Source organism: Colletotrichum karsti (assembly GCF_011947395.1).
Source record: "Colletotrichum karsti strain CkLH20 chromosome Unknown Scaffold24, whole genome shotgun sequence".
Classification (NCBI taxonomy): domain Eukaryota; kingdom Fungi; phylum Ascomycota; class Sordariomycetes; order Glomerellales; family Glomerellaceae; genus Colletotrichum; species Colletotrichum karsti.
Window position 1 is genome coordinate 170,512 of NW_024065924.1, and position 17,427 is coordinate 187,938.

General features: G+C 54.0%; 4 protein-coding genes across 4 annotated transcripts; 3 read left to right on the forward strand and 1 right to left on the reverse strand.

Moving 5' to 3' along the window:
• Positions 1-180: 180 nt before the first annotated feature.
• Positions 181-1,699, forward strand: CkaCkLH20_07547 (nuclear protein snf4; the record flags this gene model as incomplete). The annotated part of the gene is made up of 4 exons (XM_038890264.1): positions 181-477; positions 659-782; positions 838-987; positions 1,044-1,699. The coding sequence occupies 4 exons, from the start codon at positions 181-183 to the stop codon at positions 1,697-1,699; spliced, it is 1,227 nt and encodes a 408-aa protein (XP_038744314.1).
• A 659-nt stretch (positions 1,700-2,358) lies between these two features.
• Positions 2,359-6,651, forward strand: CkaCkLH20_07548 (uncharacterized protein; the record flags this gene model as incomplete). The annotated part of the gene is made up of 4 exons (XM_038890265.1): positions 2,359-2,700; positions 2,779-2,817; positions 6,160-6,420; positions 6,595-6,651. 4 exons carry the CDS (start codon positions 2,359-2,361, stop codon positions 6,649-6,651), a joined length of 699 nt encoding a protein of 232 aa, XP_038744315.1.
• A 959-nt stretch (positions 6,652-7,610) lies between these two features.
• CkaCkLH20_07549 (replication factor A protein 3) lies at positions 7,611-8,073 on the reverse strand (the record flags this gene model as incomplete). Its single annotated transcript, XM_038890266.1, has 3 exons — positions 7,611-7,681; positions 7,747-7,849; positions 7,921-8,073. The coding sequence occupies 3 exons, from the start codon at positions 8,071-8,073 to the stop codon at positions 7,611-7,613; spliced, it is 327 nt and encodes a 108-aa protein (XP_038744316.1).
• A 5,357-nt stretch (positions 8,074-13,430) lies between these two features.
• CkaCkLH20_07550 (bZIP transcription factor) lies at positions 13,431-14,413 on the forward strand (the record flags this gene model as incomplete). Its single annotated transcript, XM_038890267.1, has 2 exons — positions 13,431-14,229; positions 14,292-14,413. 2 exons carry the CDS (start codon positions 13,431-13,433, stop codon positions 14,411-14,413), a joined length of 921 nt encoding a protein of 306 aa, XP_038744317.1.
• Positions 14,414-17,427: the final 3,014 nt, after the last annotated feature.

Below are 17,427 nucleotides of genomic sequence, written 5' to 3' on the forward strand. Positions count from 1 at the left end.
CGACCGCAAATTCCAATCTTTGTCTCTAAACTCCCGCCTCCGTCTTCCGTCGCCTGTCTCCCGTCTCTCCCGCTCTTCTCCTCCCACACCTCCCGCGTACCCCGTCCCGTCAACGTCCAGAGGGGCCACGCGCGCCATTAGGTAGCCAGCCCTCCTCGCACCCGACGGCACGACGACACAATGGACGACCCCTCCTCCGCCTCCTCGGCGTCGAAGGACAATGCCGGTCCTGGCTCCATGCCCACGTCGCATTCGCACCAGCAACAGCATCAGCATCAGCATCAGCCTAGTGATGGTGGCAGCGCTCCACTACAACCGCCAGTAGTCGCTACCGCTGCGTCCATCGCGAGACCACATGGTCACGAGCTTCCCTTCGTCACGCCCTCATCCTACCTTCGACCAAGACCGCCCTCTGTGCTTCGCAAAATGCCTGAAAAGCCCCCGAGCCCCCTCGATAAGGACCAGATGCAGGGTCTGGTAAGCTGCTGACCCTCTGACCCCTCGTTTTCCCGTCTTGCGCCCCTTCCATTGCCCTGCTTGGGCTTTGATTTTATCCTGAGCTGCCTGCGCGCATGCGGGGTCGTTCTCTGCCATCCGTCCGGCGCCATCGCGAGGGGCACATTTAGCGAGCCGTTGCTAACTTTGTTTCTCTACCTAGAGAGCGATCCGCGACTTCCTCAAGGTTCGAACCAGCTACGACGTCCTGCCGCTCTCCTTCCGCCTCATCGTCCTCGACAATGACCTCTTGATCAAGAAGAGTCTCAACATCCTCATTCAAAATGGTACGAGTCATGCCATCTCGATGCGCCGAACAGTCCATTCTGACCTCTGCCGCAGCAATCGTTTCCGCGCCGCTATGGGACTCGCATAATTCCACCTTCGCTGGCTTGTTAACAGCTACCGACTTTATAAACGTGATCCAGTACTACTGCCAGTTCCCTGACGAGATGAGCAAGCTGGAGCAGTTTCGCCTGAGCAGCCTGAGAGGTGTGTATACAGAACTTCACTCTGCTTCCCGAGACCCCTTTCCAACAGCTTTCCAGATATCGAAAAGGCAATCGGTGTCTCTCCGCTCGAAACAGTATCCGTCAACCCCATGAGACCACTTTACGAGGCCTGCCGTCGCATGCTCAAAACCCGCGCGCGCCGAATCCCTCTGATCGACGTGGATGACGAAACAGGCCGCGAACTGGTAGTCAGCGTCATCACTCAGTATAGAATTCTCAAGTTCATCGCCGTCAACAACGAACACAACACCGTGCTTATGAAGAAGTCACTCAAGGAGATTGGTCTCGGCACGTACAAGAACCTGGCAACGGCCAAAATGGACGATTCCGTTCTCGACGTTGTTGACTTGATGGTAAAGCATAACATCTCGTGTGTTCCCATCGTCGACAAGCACAAGCGCGTCCTTAACGTTTTCGAGGCCGTCGACATTATTCCATGTATCAAGGGCGGCGCATATGAGGAGCTTCGGTCCAGTGTCGGCGAGGCACTGTGCATGAGGCCGGACGATTCTCCTGGAATCTACACGTGCGGCCCCGACGACAGGCTAGACTCCATCTTTGACACGGTTCGCAAGTCGAGGGTGCACCGTCTGATCGTAGTAGACGACGAGAATCGGCTTGTGGGTGTCATTTCACTGTCTGATATCCTCAAGTACGTTCTCCTTTTCGGAGAGGAGGACGATACCAACTGAGCTGGAGGCTGGGAAACGGGATTTACATAGAACCGAGAGCGACGGATCCTCGCTGGAATGACTTGGGACACGGTAGACATGGTAATGAGCATGTGCCAGGCGTATGACGGCGTAACTGGAGGAATACCAGATGGTGCGCATCTTGACATTTTCTTTCGCTTCATCATAGAGGGTTGGAAGGCCAGTCGGCTACCTGGATGCATTATGAAATGAGAACATGTCAATATTTTCTCCTTCGGTCCTGCCCTTTTTCTGTTCCCTAAGTTGGATTTTCGTTTGCACGGGAAGGTACGTAGAATCCAGACAAACGGCGATAGAACGTGTTCCCGGTTTGACGGAGCTTCCGTCCAGGTAATCGCGAGGTAGGTATGTGCAACTCCCTTCGGTTTTCAAAGCGTTCATCCAGAACCTAATACGAGGCAGGAGTACATCAGCACGCTGATTTCCTATCACACGGAAGAACTGCGCTCTGAGCGACCCAAATCTACCTAGGTACTCCAGGCACCACAAACAGCACGAGCCTCAGCGATCTCTACTGTCACACCTCAACATCACTCTGAAGGACGCAGCGGCTTGACTTACTATACCAGACCGCAAGTTGTCTGCGGGCATTGAAATTTCATCTTCCAACCTCCAAACTCCCTCTCAATTGTCATCCAATGCAGAATTACCGCCATGATCCATCGATATCCACGGCCCGGTCTCGCGATGCAGACACTGGGACCCAGGCAAGCCAAAAGCCCAGCACTGTGCCCACAAGCATCTTACCTCCTCAGCTACCCGTAACGTCCTTCGGAGGACCTTCGCAGCGTGTCCAGCCATCGCTTGCCGGCTCTACCACCCTACCTGTTCTGTCTCACGAGGATGGCCGCCGAGGCAGAACGCTGCGCAGCAGCGCGACGTGGACCTCGTCCACCGCCGACTTGGCCCTGATTCCGGACAAAGACGAGATTCAAGATCGCCGAAAGTTCGTTCAAGAATACAATCGCCTGGCCAAGAAGGTTAGTGACCTTTCATCTGCGCATTACGGACACCAAGTCGAATCCAAACAAACAGGCAAAGCTAACAGAGCCATGTAGCACGGAATTCGAATTCTCGTTGTTGAAGATTTCGATGGAGTACGTACAGTCCGTTTCGGTGAAAGATGCGTGGCTAATGATCCCAGCGCCCTTCAACGCCAGCAACAATGTCGGAGAAGCGACGGTGGTGGTCGCGAATGTTTCGTTCGCCCTCATCCGGTCAACCGTCTAGCCCCCGGCGATCATCGGGGACGATGAGACACAAGAGAAGTGTCAGCGATATTGCGCTCCATATCGTTGCAGCTCGCAGGCCAGAGCCCAAGACTTTTGACTTACAGACAATGGTTCGCCTTAGTGGCAAGAGCTTCCTCTACCTACCGGAAGATTTCGCTCCTGGCTCGTTAATGTTGCCAACTTGTTTTCGAGCCACCGCTCAATTTTTGGTTCAATACGGCAAGTTAAAGCTGTTGTTTCCTTTCTGACCGCAGACGTCTGACTGTCTGTAGGTCCGGACACTCGCGGAGTCTTTCGAATACCCGGGTCGCAACGCCTGGTCAGCGCACTATTCGACTATTACTGCTACGAAAAGGCAGGGGAAGAAGTCACTACCACAATTCGATGCCCATCTCTTCCAGCTCACATTAACGTTGGGGCGCACGATGTGGCTTCCGCCTTCAAGAAGTTCTTGTCTGTTCTTCCCGGCGGCATACTTGGGTCTCTCTCGCTTTTCGACGCACTCGTCGCCATACACAGCCAGCTCCAAGGGGAACCCGAATTGAACAGGACGATGCAAACCAAACTACGAGCGCGGCTCATTGCACTTGCGATTGGCACCGTCAAGTCACAATTCCAGCGAGAGCTGATTTGTGCTGTGTTTGGCCTGCTCTCTGTCATTGGCCGCGCTGCTGAAATGGCAGCTCGCGAAGATGACCGAGGCCATCCGCTACCTACCTCGGATCTGATGGGTTACACTGCACTGGGTATAGTCTTCGGGCCACTGCTTGTTGGAGAACTCCTCGACTCGTACACAATGAAGTTGGCGAACCCTACAGGTGGACTTCTGCTTTTCCCTCTCACACCGCCGAAGTTGAAAAGAGAACGACATCACAAAGCGCAGACGCAGAAAGATGCAACACCTCTGGCGATGGACAAAATTCACATCGCGAACGATATCGCGGAGATGATGATCACTAATTGGAGAGAGGTTGTCAGGAATATGAAAAGCCTAAACATATTGACGAGAGCCAATCAAGGGACGGAGACAATCAACCGCCGGAAGTTCCTCCGGTCTTCTAGTTCAGACCCGTTCACTATCGGATTGCCCCAAGGTTGGAAAATCAAACAGTCTTCGTCGGGTCCCTCTGTCAACCGAGAGTTTTCGCCAACCCCTGAGACACCCACGCCAGCGTCACGTAGGTTTGTTTGCACCTGACAAGAGCAATAGCTAACCAAGTCTTAGGGCCGGGGCAGTTGATAAACTCGAAGACATCCGGGAACCTCGGTGACAGTCTTGACGTGAAGAGAAAAAGGCCTAAAGTATCACGATCCGCATCTTCAAACCGTTTACCCGCCGGGCAACTGCTCAACCCACTATCGCCAACTGCTGAGGAAGACCTTGTAGATGCTGGAACTACCAGTGCCAGAAGGCATGGCAATGAACAGAATGTCGGACAAGCAGGAGTAACAAAGGCGGTCTCGAACAGACTTAAAGGCAACGACGCCGAGTCTATATCGCAGGAAGCATCTTCAGCAGTGGACATAATCTCACCAGCCCGTAACGATCGGCCACAGGAACCGCTTCGCAGAAGCTACAACCCTGCGTCGCCTCGAAGTCCGAAAAGGCGAAGACCAATGGACAACGTGCGTGGAATAGATGTTTCGGCGCACGGTTCACACTCGAACGAGTCGACTCGCGTCTCCGATGAGCTGGTTCCGGAGAGAACGTCATCGCTTTCCACACCAAACCAAGCGCGAAGTCCTACAACTCGGCCAACGGCCGATGATCATCAATGGGAGCAGCCTCTTGCTCGGTCTGAAAGACTCTCGGCAGAATCGTCGGACGGAAATTCGAACACGAATACAAACTTGGTCTCTGCAACTCTGCGCCAACTTATTGGAACGGATAGAAGGGGAACGTTGTCGTCTAGTAGTCCAACACCGAGGACGCCGAATCAGAGAAATTCGTCATCGGACCATGCAAGCCCTCGAACCACCGTCAGATTATCCCCGCAAGTGCGGAGTCCGAGGGCGGATGTCTCGTTGAGCCCCAGGGGATACACGACGAAGAGCATTTCCCCTGGTTCACAAGCGTACCCGAACGACGGGACAAAGTCAGACTGGAAGAGGGACTCGCCGGATTTGTCCAAAAATCTGCGCATTAGAACTTCGGGCGTCGATGTTTTACGGTCATCTTCTAACCAGACCCCAAACCGAAGCAGAGATGCCGGCGAAGAGTCTGATCACAACTCTATCCAGATCACTCCTAAGGAGTACCGTTCTGGAAAGGATTTGACGAGAAACTCGCACCCTGTCGACCCATATACATCCAAGGCGCAATAGGGGAAGCTGCCTTCAGGAGGTTCTGGCTCAGACTATGGCTCTCGGATCATCTCGAACGAGACACCCAACTCTGATTCCCAGATTGGCCCAGTAGACGGAGGCCTAGTAGACGGAATGCCTTCTATTTTGGGTACTTTGCCGATCGGAATGAAAGAACATGGGACTTTCTCCGCAAGAAGGTCATCTCCCCAGAGTATGGCATCTAAAGCCGAGCAGGTTGCACAAAGATCTCGCGACTCATCGCTACGGCACGTTACCCCGGTCCGTACATCCGGAGGAACACTCAATAGCTTAACAGCATCGCGGAAGTCAACCTCGAAGCCGAATGGTGTGAGAGCCATGGCTGCAATGTTCGAGGTTGCTGCCAAAGACTCCCCATTCGTCCCCTCGCCTATGGGCAATCGTCCGTCGCGAGCATGCGAGACTCCTAGACTTGATACACCTTCGCCTAAAACTTTGAATCCCGCAAGGTCGTCCTGGAGTATCGGAAAGGCCAGTATTGAGCACGAGTCCCAGACTTCTTCTAATAGCATTGAAACGAGGCGGAATCAAAAGGTCGTCCGCCGTGCGGCTGGTGCCGATACCATTGCCCCTCAGACCGACAAATCCTTGGTCATACCATTGCGGCAAACCTCGGAGATTCAGATGTATCGGAAGACACCTACGACAGCCCCGACTTTCAATGAAGAAGGAGCCGTGCCCAATTTAGGCACCATGATTAGCCAACCTGAGCAACCTCCCGTCGCGCAGCATGTCAGCTTTCCTCGGCCACCATCCTCGACATCACTGAGCCAAGCCGGAGAAGACTACGCTCATAGACGACCTGCAACTCCGGGTGGGAATTCGGTTTTGCACGCGCAAATACGTACTTTGCAAAGACAGCTTGAGACCAAAGTCGAGGAGGCTGCGTCGCTTCGGCGTCAGTTAGAGACACGAGACGACATGGACATCGGTCTCCTCAGCGAACAATTGAGGTCAGCAAAACGCGAGTGCGCCATGTGGAAGGGGCGAGCAGAGACGGCGGAGAAACGGGTAGCTGCTTTGGAGCGGTTTACTCGCAGGTTGCGAGGTATCAAAGCGGGAGACGCCCAAGATGACTACGACGATGCCTCATCTGGAGAGAAGGGGAGCTTTGAGACGATGGTAACCGAAGACGACGGGGCGGTGGCATCAAGAATCAAAATGGCACTGATGGGCATGGACGGAGCGAGAAGCAACGACGGCGGGGCGTCTGCGTGGTGGAGTGGAGGGAGAACCAGTATTGATCAAAGGCTTGATGGCAGGCCCCAACATCATTACCAGACTAATTTGACACAGGAGGACTTGCACGACGTCGTGGAGGCGGTTCGGGAGCTTTTGGCGGACACGGCTTGAATACCGACGCAAGGGGGCTTTTAGGCCGACGATGCCAGGATATCGGCGACGTGTTTTTTTTGGTGCTTACTGCTGCTCATTGGCGTTGAAGGGGCTGTTGTACGAATTACTTACTCATGGACATTGGAGGGCGCGAAGAGGATATTCAGCCCAGAATATTAGCTTGAAAAGTTGTTCATTAACATCAAGAAGAGCCCATGTTCGTGACATGAAGAAGTGGTTGATAGATGATCAGCCTGACACGAGATGAGAAAACTACGCTACAGGTGTTCAGCTCCGTCACTTTCCGAATCACGACGGATCCTCCAGCGCCCAGCGTCGTCCATACGCATGGCGACAGTGCCGACGGCCATTCGCCCGATGCCGTCCAGGATGGCGCCCAGTAGCTCCGAGTCATCGACGGCCCCCTCGTTCGCGTCCGCTTCGGATTCCTTTTGCTTCGGATTCTGCCGCTGGTGTCTGCGCTCCCTCCCGTCCTTCCTTTCTTTAGGGGTCCTGGGCTTAATGTCACTCGTCGTCCTCTGCTTGGGGATTTCGGGCGATGGCGGGGTAGGTGGTAACACAGCCGACGGGCGTGGGTTGCGATTGGTAATTGCGGATCTCGGGTCGTTGATTTGGTGATGGCGCTGACGTTGAGATGGTTCAGGCGTCGACGGGTGGTGGTGGTGGTGGTGGTGTCTCTGGGTTTGGGGAGAGGGTGGGTGAGGACTATTTTGCGGTTGCGTTGTGGGATATCGATTTTGTTGCTGTTGTTGTTGCTGTCTGGTAAATTCAGGCGAAGGAGGGGTGGGCGTCGGGGGCTCGTAGTATCGTGTGTGCTTCTGCCGCTGGGTGGCGGGTGTGTTGTTTGACGTCGCCGCCGGCCGGGGCGCGGGATCTCGGGGCGGTGTCGGCGGCGGTGGGCGGGCCGGGATCGTGACCTGGTTGTTCCCGTACACGCGCCCGGACGGCTTGGGCGGTCAATTCTCGCAGATGAAGAGGGACTTGTGGTGGTGGGTTGCGTCGACTACGGCGCGGGCGAGCTGGTAGTCTGGGAAGAGATGTTAGGAGAGAGTTTGAGGTTGGCGGAACGGGTGAGAGGGCTTTTTGACGTACCGACGTTAGGTCCTAGGTCTCTGGACGTGAGGACTTTGATGGACAGGTCGGGGTTGACCTTGCCGATGATTTGAGCACCGTTGCCGTTAGTGAGGTGGACGTCCTACGCAAGTCGATAGGTTAGCAATCATCTACACCACGCAGAGCCGTGTATGTGCTCTTGGTCGGACTCACGCGGTTCAGGATGGCGGTGACGTTGCCATCGGCGTCGAGAACGGCAGAGTCTCCGCGGAGCTGGGTGACCTTGCCGACGAGCATGACGTTGCTGCCGACGTAGTTGTCGAGGTACTGCGCGTTGATGCGCGGGGTAGAGGTAGCTTCGGCCATTCTCGAGAGAAGGGTTTGTTCTGGGTTGGTCGTTCGTTGTGCGGTTGTGGGTTTTGGATGCGACGCAAGGGTCTTGTAAGACGATGCGGATCTTTGTGTGATTGGATCTCGGGATGTTTTGTGCCTGACGCGGGATGATGCAGGGCTCTCAATGACTGGTCGTGTCGTGTCGATAGAGACGTCGCGGTTTTGGGATGCCCACCTCCCGCGCAGCACTTATCGCGCTGTCAGGTGAAAAGCGGGTCTTGAATCTGTCGTTTACATAAGCGTGGACCCTTCGGGTTCAGGGTCCCACCCAAGAATTTTTGGACCCTCGGGACCGTCTAAGTGATCTACAGAAACGTTATATTAACGGTTGTTTTGTTTGTCAAGACCGTCTTCGATCCCGCCGAGGAGGAACCACACCTCCTGGAGTTACGTGGCCCTGGCCGAAACTCAATTGACCGCTTTATTTTTGTTCGGCCACTCCAGCCAACCAATTGGCCCTTTCGTTGGTGTCACAGGTATCGATTCGAATGGTTCCATATCGATGGCTTCCTCAGAACGTGGGAGTTCAGCCGAGTGGGCCTTGGCGACCGCAACCAATGTTCGTTACTCCCAAGAATTTTCTTCCTTTTCGTTTCGTCAACATGACGTCATTTGAGCCCTACAGCCTGTTTTCAAGGAACGAACGTGCAGGCCACGGTCGATCACCACCTTGGGGACTCCGGGCTGGAACAATGACTCCCTCACGTTGATGCTGACGGTTCTCCTGACAGCAGAGACCGATGTTTGTCAGAACATGAGACGCGCAGATAACCAAACCTGACTGTGATCACTGGTGCCCAAGGATCCAAAAGTGCAAATGCCGAAGATGAAATATGAGTGGTGTAGTCGACTCCGGAGGAAGTCCCGTGCGGATCTTCTGGGCGTTATCAAGTTTTCAATGCCGGCCTCTGACGCCATTCATTGACGAGGCCGGTGCTGCGGTGGTATGGATGCATGAAGGGTCCTCTCAAATTGTTGGAAAAAAGAAGAAAATGGCGGCGCGTTCCCAGCAAAGCCCACACACGTGTCGGGGAGCGGTCGAAGGATGGGACGTAAATCTCTTCCCCGATCAGGGACCAGAGGGTCTCGGCGGTGCACGGCGGGCTGGGAAGAAACCTGGAATCTTGGACACGGCAGGCAATGGAATTGCGACGGTTGGTCCGGGGCCGATCCAAGGCCGGACATGAGTCGGAGATGGCGGCCGCACCACTTCACCCCTGGTTATCTCAGTAATGCCCGTTCCGTGCCATGTACCATTCTGCGACCCAGGCCTGGCAGGCTGCGCAACGCAGCCACAAGAAATACTAACGGCCACTGGTCGAGTCGTGTTTCTCGCTTGTTTTGGTGTTGGTATTCTCATCGATACTCCGTGCCGGGCAGGATGCTGGGCTGACAAAGAATGAGACGACCGGGTGACGATCTCAGGGTCCATTATTGGTATCATAAGTTGCAGGGACTGGCCAGTACAAGCCTGGTACCTGGCTAGGGTTTAGAAAGAAAATCGGAATAAAAAAAGGGTACTTCTGGAAACTTCGAACTGCAAACTGCATGTACGGCGGTCGTTCTGTTTGTCTGCGTTTAACCCAGTTGGGTCATTATCTCGTAGGGCGATTGATAGGGCGAACTAGCTTCAGCTGGAGGTTTTTCTTTTCTTTTCAAAGCAGCTGAAGGAAGATTCTCAAACAGCCGGCAAGATATTCCCGTTTGGGGCACTGAGGTTGGAGTTGCTTCGTTCTTGACGGGCCGCGATATGGGTCGAATTAGCAAGATGGGGCTTGGTGCTAGTCATGGCCCTGGCCAGCGAACGAATCGAGCGCATGTCATCGACGAATCGACGATCTGCCATCGTGTTTGCATGAGGAAGATCCAGAACATCGGTCGATGTCGACTGGCGATGTTGAAGCGGTTGACAATCTTGGGCGTCCTCTCGAAAGATTCGGACTTGGCGGCCGTTGTAGTTGCTAACCGGAGCTACCGGGTAGATGTCTGCGGATGTGCTCGTAACGGGGCATTCGCAACAGCTTCCCGTCTGTTCTGTGTTGGTAGTAAAGGTACGTAAGCAAATAGCGAGAGTTGTCAAAGTAGGTAGGTATCCGTGAGCAATACCAGCACTGAGACCGAAGTAAGGACAGCCAAACTTCGAGAGACGAACCAATGATGTGTAGCGGCAGGGCCAAGGTCGAGCTGCAGCTGTTTGGGGGTTATCGACGTTTTTGGCCAAGGTGCCCCTCATTTCCCCACCTGTCGCTCCCGAGCTACCCCCCTGTTTGGCATCCCTGCGGCTGCCAGCCATGCCACGCAGCTCAGCCAAAGGGAACAAGACCCGGGCATCCAGCTCCATGCGTTGGTTCCCGGCCAGTGTCAGTGTCACCTCCCAGACTCTGGCTCTTCCCGGGCAGTCTCAGCGCCCTGTGCTCACCGAGCCGGTACGGGTACTCAACTGATGAGGTACAACAATACCGGGTAGGGCAGTCCACGGATGTCTTTCGGAGAAGAGAGGCTCCCGTCAATGAGTTGAGCAGGGAAAGGAACAGGTTACAGGACGCCCTGGCCTCAGTCCGTCCTCTGGCGTCCGTCTCATGATTCTCGCGGGGAGAGCGGATGTACGGAAGGGATCTCTGCTGCTAGGTATCCGATGGCTCTAGCGTCCAAACCTTAGCACTTGGTGGTAATAGTGAATGTTGTGGCGGCCGTGGATGTGTGTAGCCCGCCTCGTGTGGTGGTGTAGCTCTCACAGTACCTACATCCCGTCAGCCATTGCCGAGAAGGCCGCCGCACTGGGGCCGCGAGCGAAGCTGTCGTGGAGGTTGCGGAACGGATACTTCAGCTTCCAGCTTCCAGCTCGCAATCCGCACGTGTATCGTGTGTCGTGTGTGTGCGTGCTGCAGCAGAAGAAGAAGAGTTGTACTGCGTACAGCGGCCAGAGCGTCTGGGCAGTTTCGGAGACTTTCATCCGAAGGAACAGGGGCCCGGTGGTAGCGTTCCTGTCCAAAGTAACAAGCCCCTCCAAACAATCCTGGAAGACCGGGGCAGGGTAGCTTGGACAGCTTCCGAAGCAGGCTCTGGTATGCAGTAATAACCCGCCCCCAAGAAATACCAAGTTTGGACTTGATGCAGACGGACAGCTCCTTGAGTGGCAGGTCGTTGCGTAGGCAGTAAAATGGAAGGATAAGAAGAGGACAGAAACAGAGGTCAGGAAGCTATCGTGATGTATGAGGGCAGGTACCTATGTGGGTAGGCTCACAGCTGCAGCTGCGCTTGCATCAGACAACCTCAGTGTTTGCGGATGCTAAGGAACGAGCGGGAGCTGCAAGGAAAAAACATCAGACTAGGTAATAACGCACAAGTACCTGCCTACCTTATGTTTAGAGCGAACTTTGCTTCTGACCTACCTGAGCTGAGGTGGTCGGTAGCCCCAAAAGAACAGAAGAAAATGTAGGTACTCTGTAGAAAGCGCGTACTTCAAGTTATGCAATTGTGGAAGCTCCCCTCAGTTTCCCACCTGAGCTTCGAAGGTAGCTTCCTCACACTACCTACTAGCATTCATTCTTAGCTCACCCGAATCCCAACTTCACCTCACCTTATTCTCGAGCACAAGCACATCAGGCAGGCAGGCGTTCGTTCGGTCCCGGCCCCAACACCCGCTTGATACCCTCCCTTGCAGCCTCACCCACCTGCCCATTCATCGGTGCTTCGAAAGCTCACGACGAGACCTCCATCAAACCGATCGATCGATACCCTTACCCTTCTCTTTCGTCACACTTGGCTACCTTTGCAGGCCACAGCCACCTGCTTGACTCGACTTCGACCTCATTCCACCCGGAGTAGACTCCGACTAGGAGTCCAACGCAACTCCTCCAGCCTTCGTCGCTTCCATCGTCGTCCGTAGTGCCACGCGCCATCACCCACCGCCTGGACACTGCTTTTCCTACCTTATCAAGCTGGCTTCTTCATCTTCAACCTCCAACCGCCTTGCTTTCCGTCGCCTACCGCTTGGCGCTTCTCCGGCTCATCCCTGCCTTCGACATTCTTCGTGTGCGACCTGGTTTGCTCCATCACCAGCGAGCACTAGCAGTGTCCACCCACACCACTACCTGAGCATCCTTGCCGGCTTAGCAAGTTGCCGCGCCCTCATCGCAACGCATCCGGCAACACGGCGATAACGTGCCTTGTCACCTACCGGCGCTCATTGCGAATCAAGATCACGTTCTGCTCGAGACAATCTCTAGTCGGACATTCAATTGACTCGCCCCATTCATCGGCTCCTCTCGGTCTCAAGCAACACCAAGGAGTGAGTGATCAGCATCAAGACGCTGACGAACGGCATCGCGACGTGGACCCCATAAGGCCCCGCCACCGTTTCCCTACCGTCAAGCTTCAACAGAGCTACCATTCTATCTCGCTCTTTCGACCGACCCGACTATTGATCTTGTCAACAACGCTCTCGGCGAGGAGCTTGACCACTGTTCAAGGTAAGTCGAGTCGACAGCTTCATCAGAGAACCCCGTAAAGCCTTCACATTTCTCGGCAACACTTCACCTGCTTGTCCCGACTCTGCCGTCTGCGACTAGCGAGCACCTTTTCCTTAGTAAGGTATCTTGGCCAGCGCATTCGCGGCCGGGTAGTGTTACCACTCTCCAGTCTCCTCTTGCCCCTGCACGATACCCACGTTGCGTTGCCCCAATATGACAGCAGCCCCTCCGTTCCTGGGCAATTATCAAGGTATTCTCAGGTGCTCTTGGTAATGTCTGTCACGTCAACCCCACTGGATCAATCGTTCTTGACCCGCATCATCAACCCGTCACCCATCAGCCCGTTACCCGTTGTTTTGACTCTCTGTTTCTTGCGTCTCCAATTCTTCTGCTTCTGTCTTGTCACCCGTCGTCCTCTCTGATTCTGTAACGATATTCTATTGAGTAATCTTCGTCGGCGGACACTGACTAACGACGACTGTAGCTCGATCTTCTAGCTTCTCAGTGGGGGGGGATACTTTCGACATCGAGACACGACTAGATCGGGGTTCTGGCAACGCAATCTTTGCAGAATCATTCATCGCCAAGTACACGCAGGCGTTGAGATTCTACACAGCGACTTTTCTGCCTTAATCTTTGATCCGGAAGCCCGCGTCTTTCTGCCAACTATAGCTTGGTCGCCATCTCGTTGACGCCGGTTGACAGTCTTGTCTCCTTCATTGGTACACATTGACACTTCACTTGACAGCATTTGGTAGGTGAGGGCACGAAACCAAATTCCATCGGATCACCTTGGACCAGGCGACTTTGCGCCCCCGCGACAGGATCGAACCAGCGGTACCAGACTTTCCGAGAACAATGAATACCCCTCCAAGCTTCTTCAATGACGCGGTTGACCTTGCGACACCGACTAACGACACTTTCGACAGCGATCAGCCACGCACCTTGCCAACAGAAACTGTTCAACTTGAGCCGCCACTGGACATGAACCCATCGCCAACAATGTCGCAGAATCCTTCGATCTACATGCCCATGGCGACTGCATGGGACCCGATTGTACCGAACATGGCGTCCGTCTACAGCAACCAATACCAGGCGCAATACACCACCAAGCAGGAGCCTCTTGACGATCGGCCGGCGCTGATGCATGTGCCATCCACCTCGACATCCAAATCGAGCTCGCGAACCGACTCAAACATGTCGATGCAAACACATGCGTCCAACTCTAGCAGGACGACGGACCCATCCGACGCCAGTCCACCGAGAAAGAAAGGGAAGAAGGGCAAGGCGCCTATGCAGGACGAAGATGACGCGAAGCGCAATAAGTTTTTGGAACGAAACCGAGTAGCAGCAAGCAAGTGCCGACAAAAGAAGAAAGTGTGGATGTCCGACTTGCAAGAGACGAAACAGGGGTTGGAGACCCAGCACGCCCAGCTGCAAATGGAATACAATGGACTGGTGGACCAGGTTACTCGCATGAAGAATGAGCTCATGTCCCACGCCAATTGTAATGACCCAAACATCAACTTGTGGCTCGAAAACGAAGCTCGGCGGTTCGTCCAGAGCAGCGCAGAGCGCGTTAAGAAACAGAGTATCGACTCCAGCCGAGGGTCCGGTGACAGGCCACTCGGCGCGGGCTACAGACCCTCCATTGACAGTAAGCCTCCTTCCTCTGATTGCGATGCACAGATTTCATGCACAGATGCTAATTGACCGTAGGTCAAATTTCATTGATTTCCCCCACACGGTCCGATCGAGCCATGACGAGCATGTCCTCGGGGCCTGGCAGTGCGGATTTCAACTACGACCACATGCCAGACAGCGCTTTTGAGCAGGCGTAGAATGCCATCGTGGGGAGTGAGTCGGCGTGTCTCCTTGAGCTTTCACATTGGGCGTCGTGAAGTTCTTGTTACGGCGTTGGGGTGGGTTTTGGGACACAGCCGTGCTATGAGCAATGACTTGGACGGAAGTAATGACAGTTATAAAAGCCAGAAGACACGGGCAGTCAGCCAAAGATGCCAAGCTGGAACTGCAACCTGATACCCCTGGTGGATTTTGAACTGTACGAGTTGGAGAGCAGTCCTGGAGGTGGACTTGCCAGATGAAGTTCCTAATAGGGAACGTGTACAGATATGGCCACTGGCCAAACGACCAAACGCACTCGTCATGTGCAAGGCATTAAGAGAATGACACCGATTTGTCGGCAACTGGATCGGATTCCAGCTGTGCGAATCAACGTCCAAAAGCAGATTATACAGAAAGAAAGAAAAAAACATTTAGTTCGACACAAAAGAATGGCCGGATGACTGACCAACCCGGTGGGCCTTGTGATTTCCACAATAATTCTTCGGCCATGTGGCGCTCTTGCTTCTGCTAACCTCGTAGTCGATGTGATGGCGTCTTCGTCGTCGTCTTCGTCGTCGTCTTCGTGTTCGTCGTCGTCATTCTTTCCGCGTCTTATTCAATACTGGTAGCATGGACAACGGCTGCAAGAAGATCGCTTCGAGCTGCATGGCTCGAATTGTGAGTAAAGTAGTGCCGTTCATGTCGAGTATAACCGGGACTTGGTCGTGGATAAACGCGTTCAAGAATGACCACAAGTGTAGGTTTGCCGGTCCGGACGCAACTGTGTCTCTCATCGACAACTGCTCATGGTATCGGGAGCCGCTCGTGTCGAGGTTGGATGGATTGGCGATGCGAAGGCTGGCGGAGAGCCTCAGTATACGTCTTTGGTTGGCAAAGGCCTTCGTTTCCCGGCCGAGATGGTTTCCTCTGCTTCGATGGCTACCATCGAACGTTTCCGAGTTCCAATGGCTTCATCAACCGGTTTGCTTTGTTTCCCTCGAAGGTGCCATCCAAGAGGTCGAGGTCAGGATAAGGATGTCGAAGAGAAGAAGATGTGCGTGCGGCTCCGGATCGGAAGAGGAAGAGGAACAAGGGTAAGTCGGGACCGTTCCAGAGGAACAGGGAGGACTAAGCTGCTTCTTTAATGAGAGGGAGCTCGCCACGACGGGAAGATCTTATACAAGAACGAGGTGATAACCGAGCTCCCAAGCTCCCAAGTCCCCCCCTCTCTCCTACGTAGCTGAGCTGCGGAAGCTTGGCCGCCGCTACGTCAGAACGGCTCCTCCCTAGCCCCATTTGCGACGCCGGCGGGAGGAGGGCGGGAAGGTGGGTTTCTTCGCTTTTTCCATCCCGGAGCTTCTGTTCGTGTAAGTGCAGAGTGGAATTGATGATCTGAGAATGCGACGGGAATGAGAAATAAAGTAAACAAAATTGTGAGTCCAAGGCATGAAGAAGGTAGGTGAAGCGTAATGAACTGAACTCACTCGCCTTACTTGTTCACCTCTGTTCACCTTTCTTCCCCACGCGAACACCTGCCAGTGTCTACGTCACTACTCTTCTCCCCGTCGAGAGTGTGATGGGTAAAAAAGGGTAAAGTATTGGCGAGGGAGGAATGGGGGTTAAGGTACCGCATCCTTGGAAGTAGTCGTGGTACTTGCTGCCAAACCCCCCCCCTGGGTTAGGTGTTTATCGTTACTTCACTAGTGAGGAGGCCCAAGGATTCCGGTCCGCGCCCTGCAGGGCAATTATACAGTCTATTTCACAAGGATAACGACAATATCACGAGGGAGAGAAAAAGAAGGTTTGCGAGGGTTAAGTGATGGATTGGTTCTTTCTCATACACACGGCGACAGCTTCTCTTTCTCAACCGACGTCATCCCGGATCCCCGACGAAATGGGTACGAAAGTATGTTTACGTGATTTGCTGTTTTATTATTCCCACTGCCCGCGCACCTTTTCCGCAAAGGCCCCCAAACAGGAGGAAAATTAGCGACTTTTTACGAACATGGGAGTTTTCCTTGGACGGGGTTTGGGGGTCGCGAAACTCTAAAAAGAGATCCCTCCTCCACTGACGATGGGTTTCGCGAATGGTGAGGCTAAGATGTTAGCTGGCGATTGCCCGCTATGACGTAGGGGGGGTCAGCGTGCATGGGACGCGCTTCTGTCGGCGCCGGGCTCGCTTTCCGGGCCGCTGCTCCACTGTTGCACGGCAATTGTGGGGTGTGGTTGAGGCTGGGACTCTCAAGTCGGAGGCTCCTTGATTGGAGGGGGTTGTGAAAAGGAGGGAAAGTCTCACTGTACTGCCCTTTACTGTAACCAAATCACTGTATTCTCAGGAATTAAATCAACCGTATTTCTTAGCAAGGACGCATTCTCTGCTCTCCCACCAGAATCCAAGTGTGAGTGCCGTCATTTTGGGGAAAATGGGAGTGGATTTCCCCCCCTCCAGGAGGCGTTTGAATGGTTGGGTGAGGTGTGGGTTTATTTGGTAGGTGCTTTTCCCTCACCCGGGCGACGTACCCGTTCCATCACTGCCAGGGAAATCTGACGCGGAATGGCGTATGAGGTTTCCGAATAGAGGCAAGTTGGACGTTTTGGAGACCCATACGGCGGGCTGAGACTTTCTCGTTTCCGCTTCTGTTGCCGGATGCTTTTTATGAATTATTATGTACGAATACGCGATTGTGAACGACAGACACTGAGGTTCGGGTTATCTCGGCCGAACATATGGATAGTTTAGACCAACTGATCTTTTCTGCACTTTAGTGCCATCACAGAGATGAATGCCGCTTACTAGATTAGGGATTCGTCCACTCAAGTTCAGTGTCCTGAACGATCAACGGCCGCCTGACACGGATTGATCCCGAATTAACAGAGTAAATGGCAAAATAAGCCTTATTGCTACATGCCGGAGAGGCGCCCTCTAATCAGACATTCTCTGCTCCTTGATGGCTGATTGATGTTACACGATATCCACATGTCCTTCACCCTTGCCGGCCCCGTCAATTCT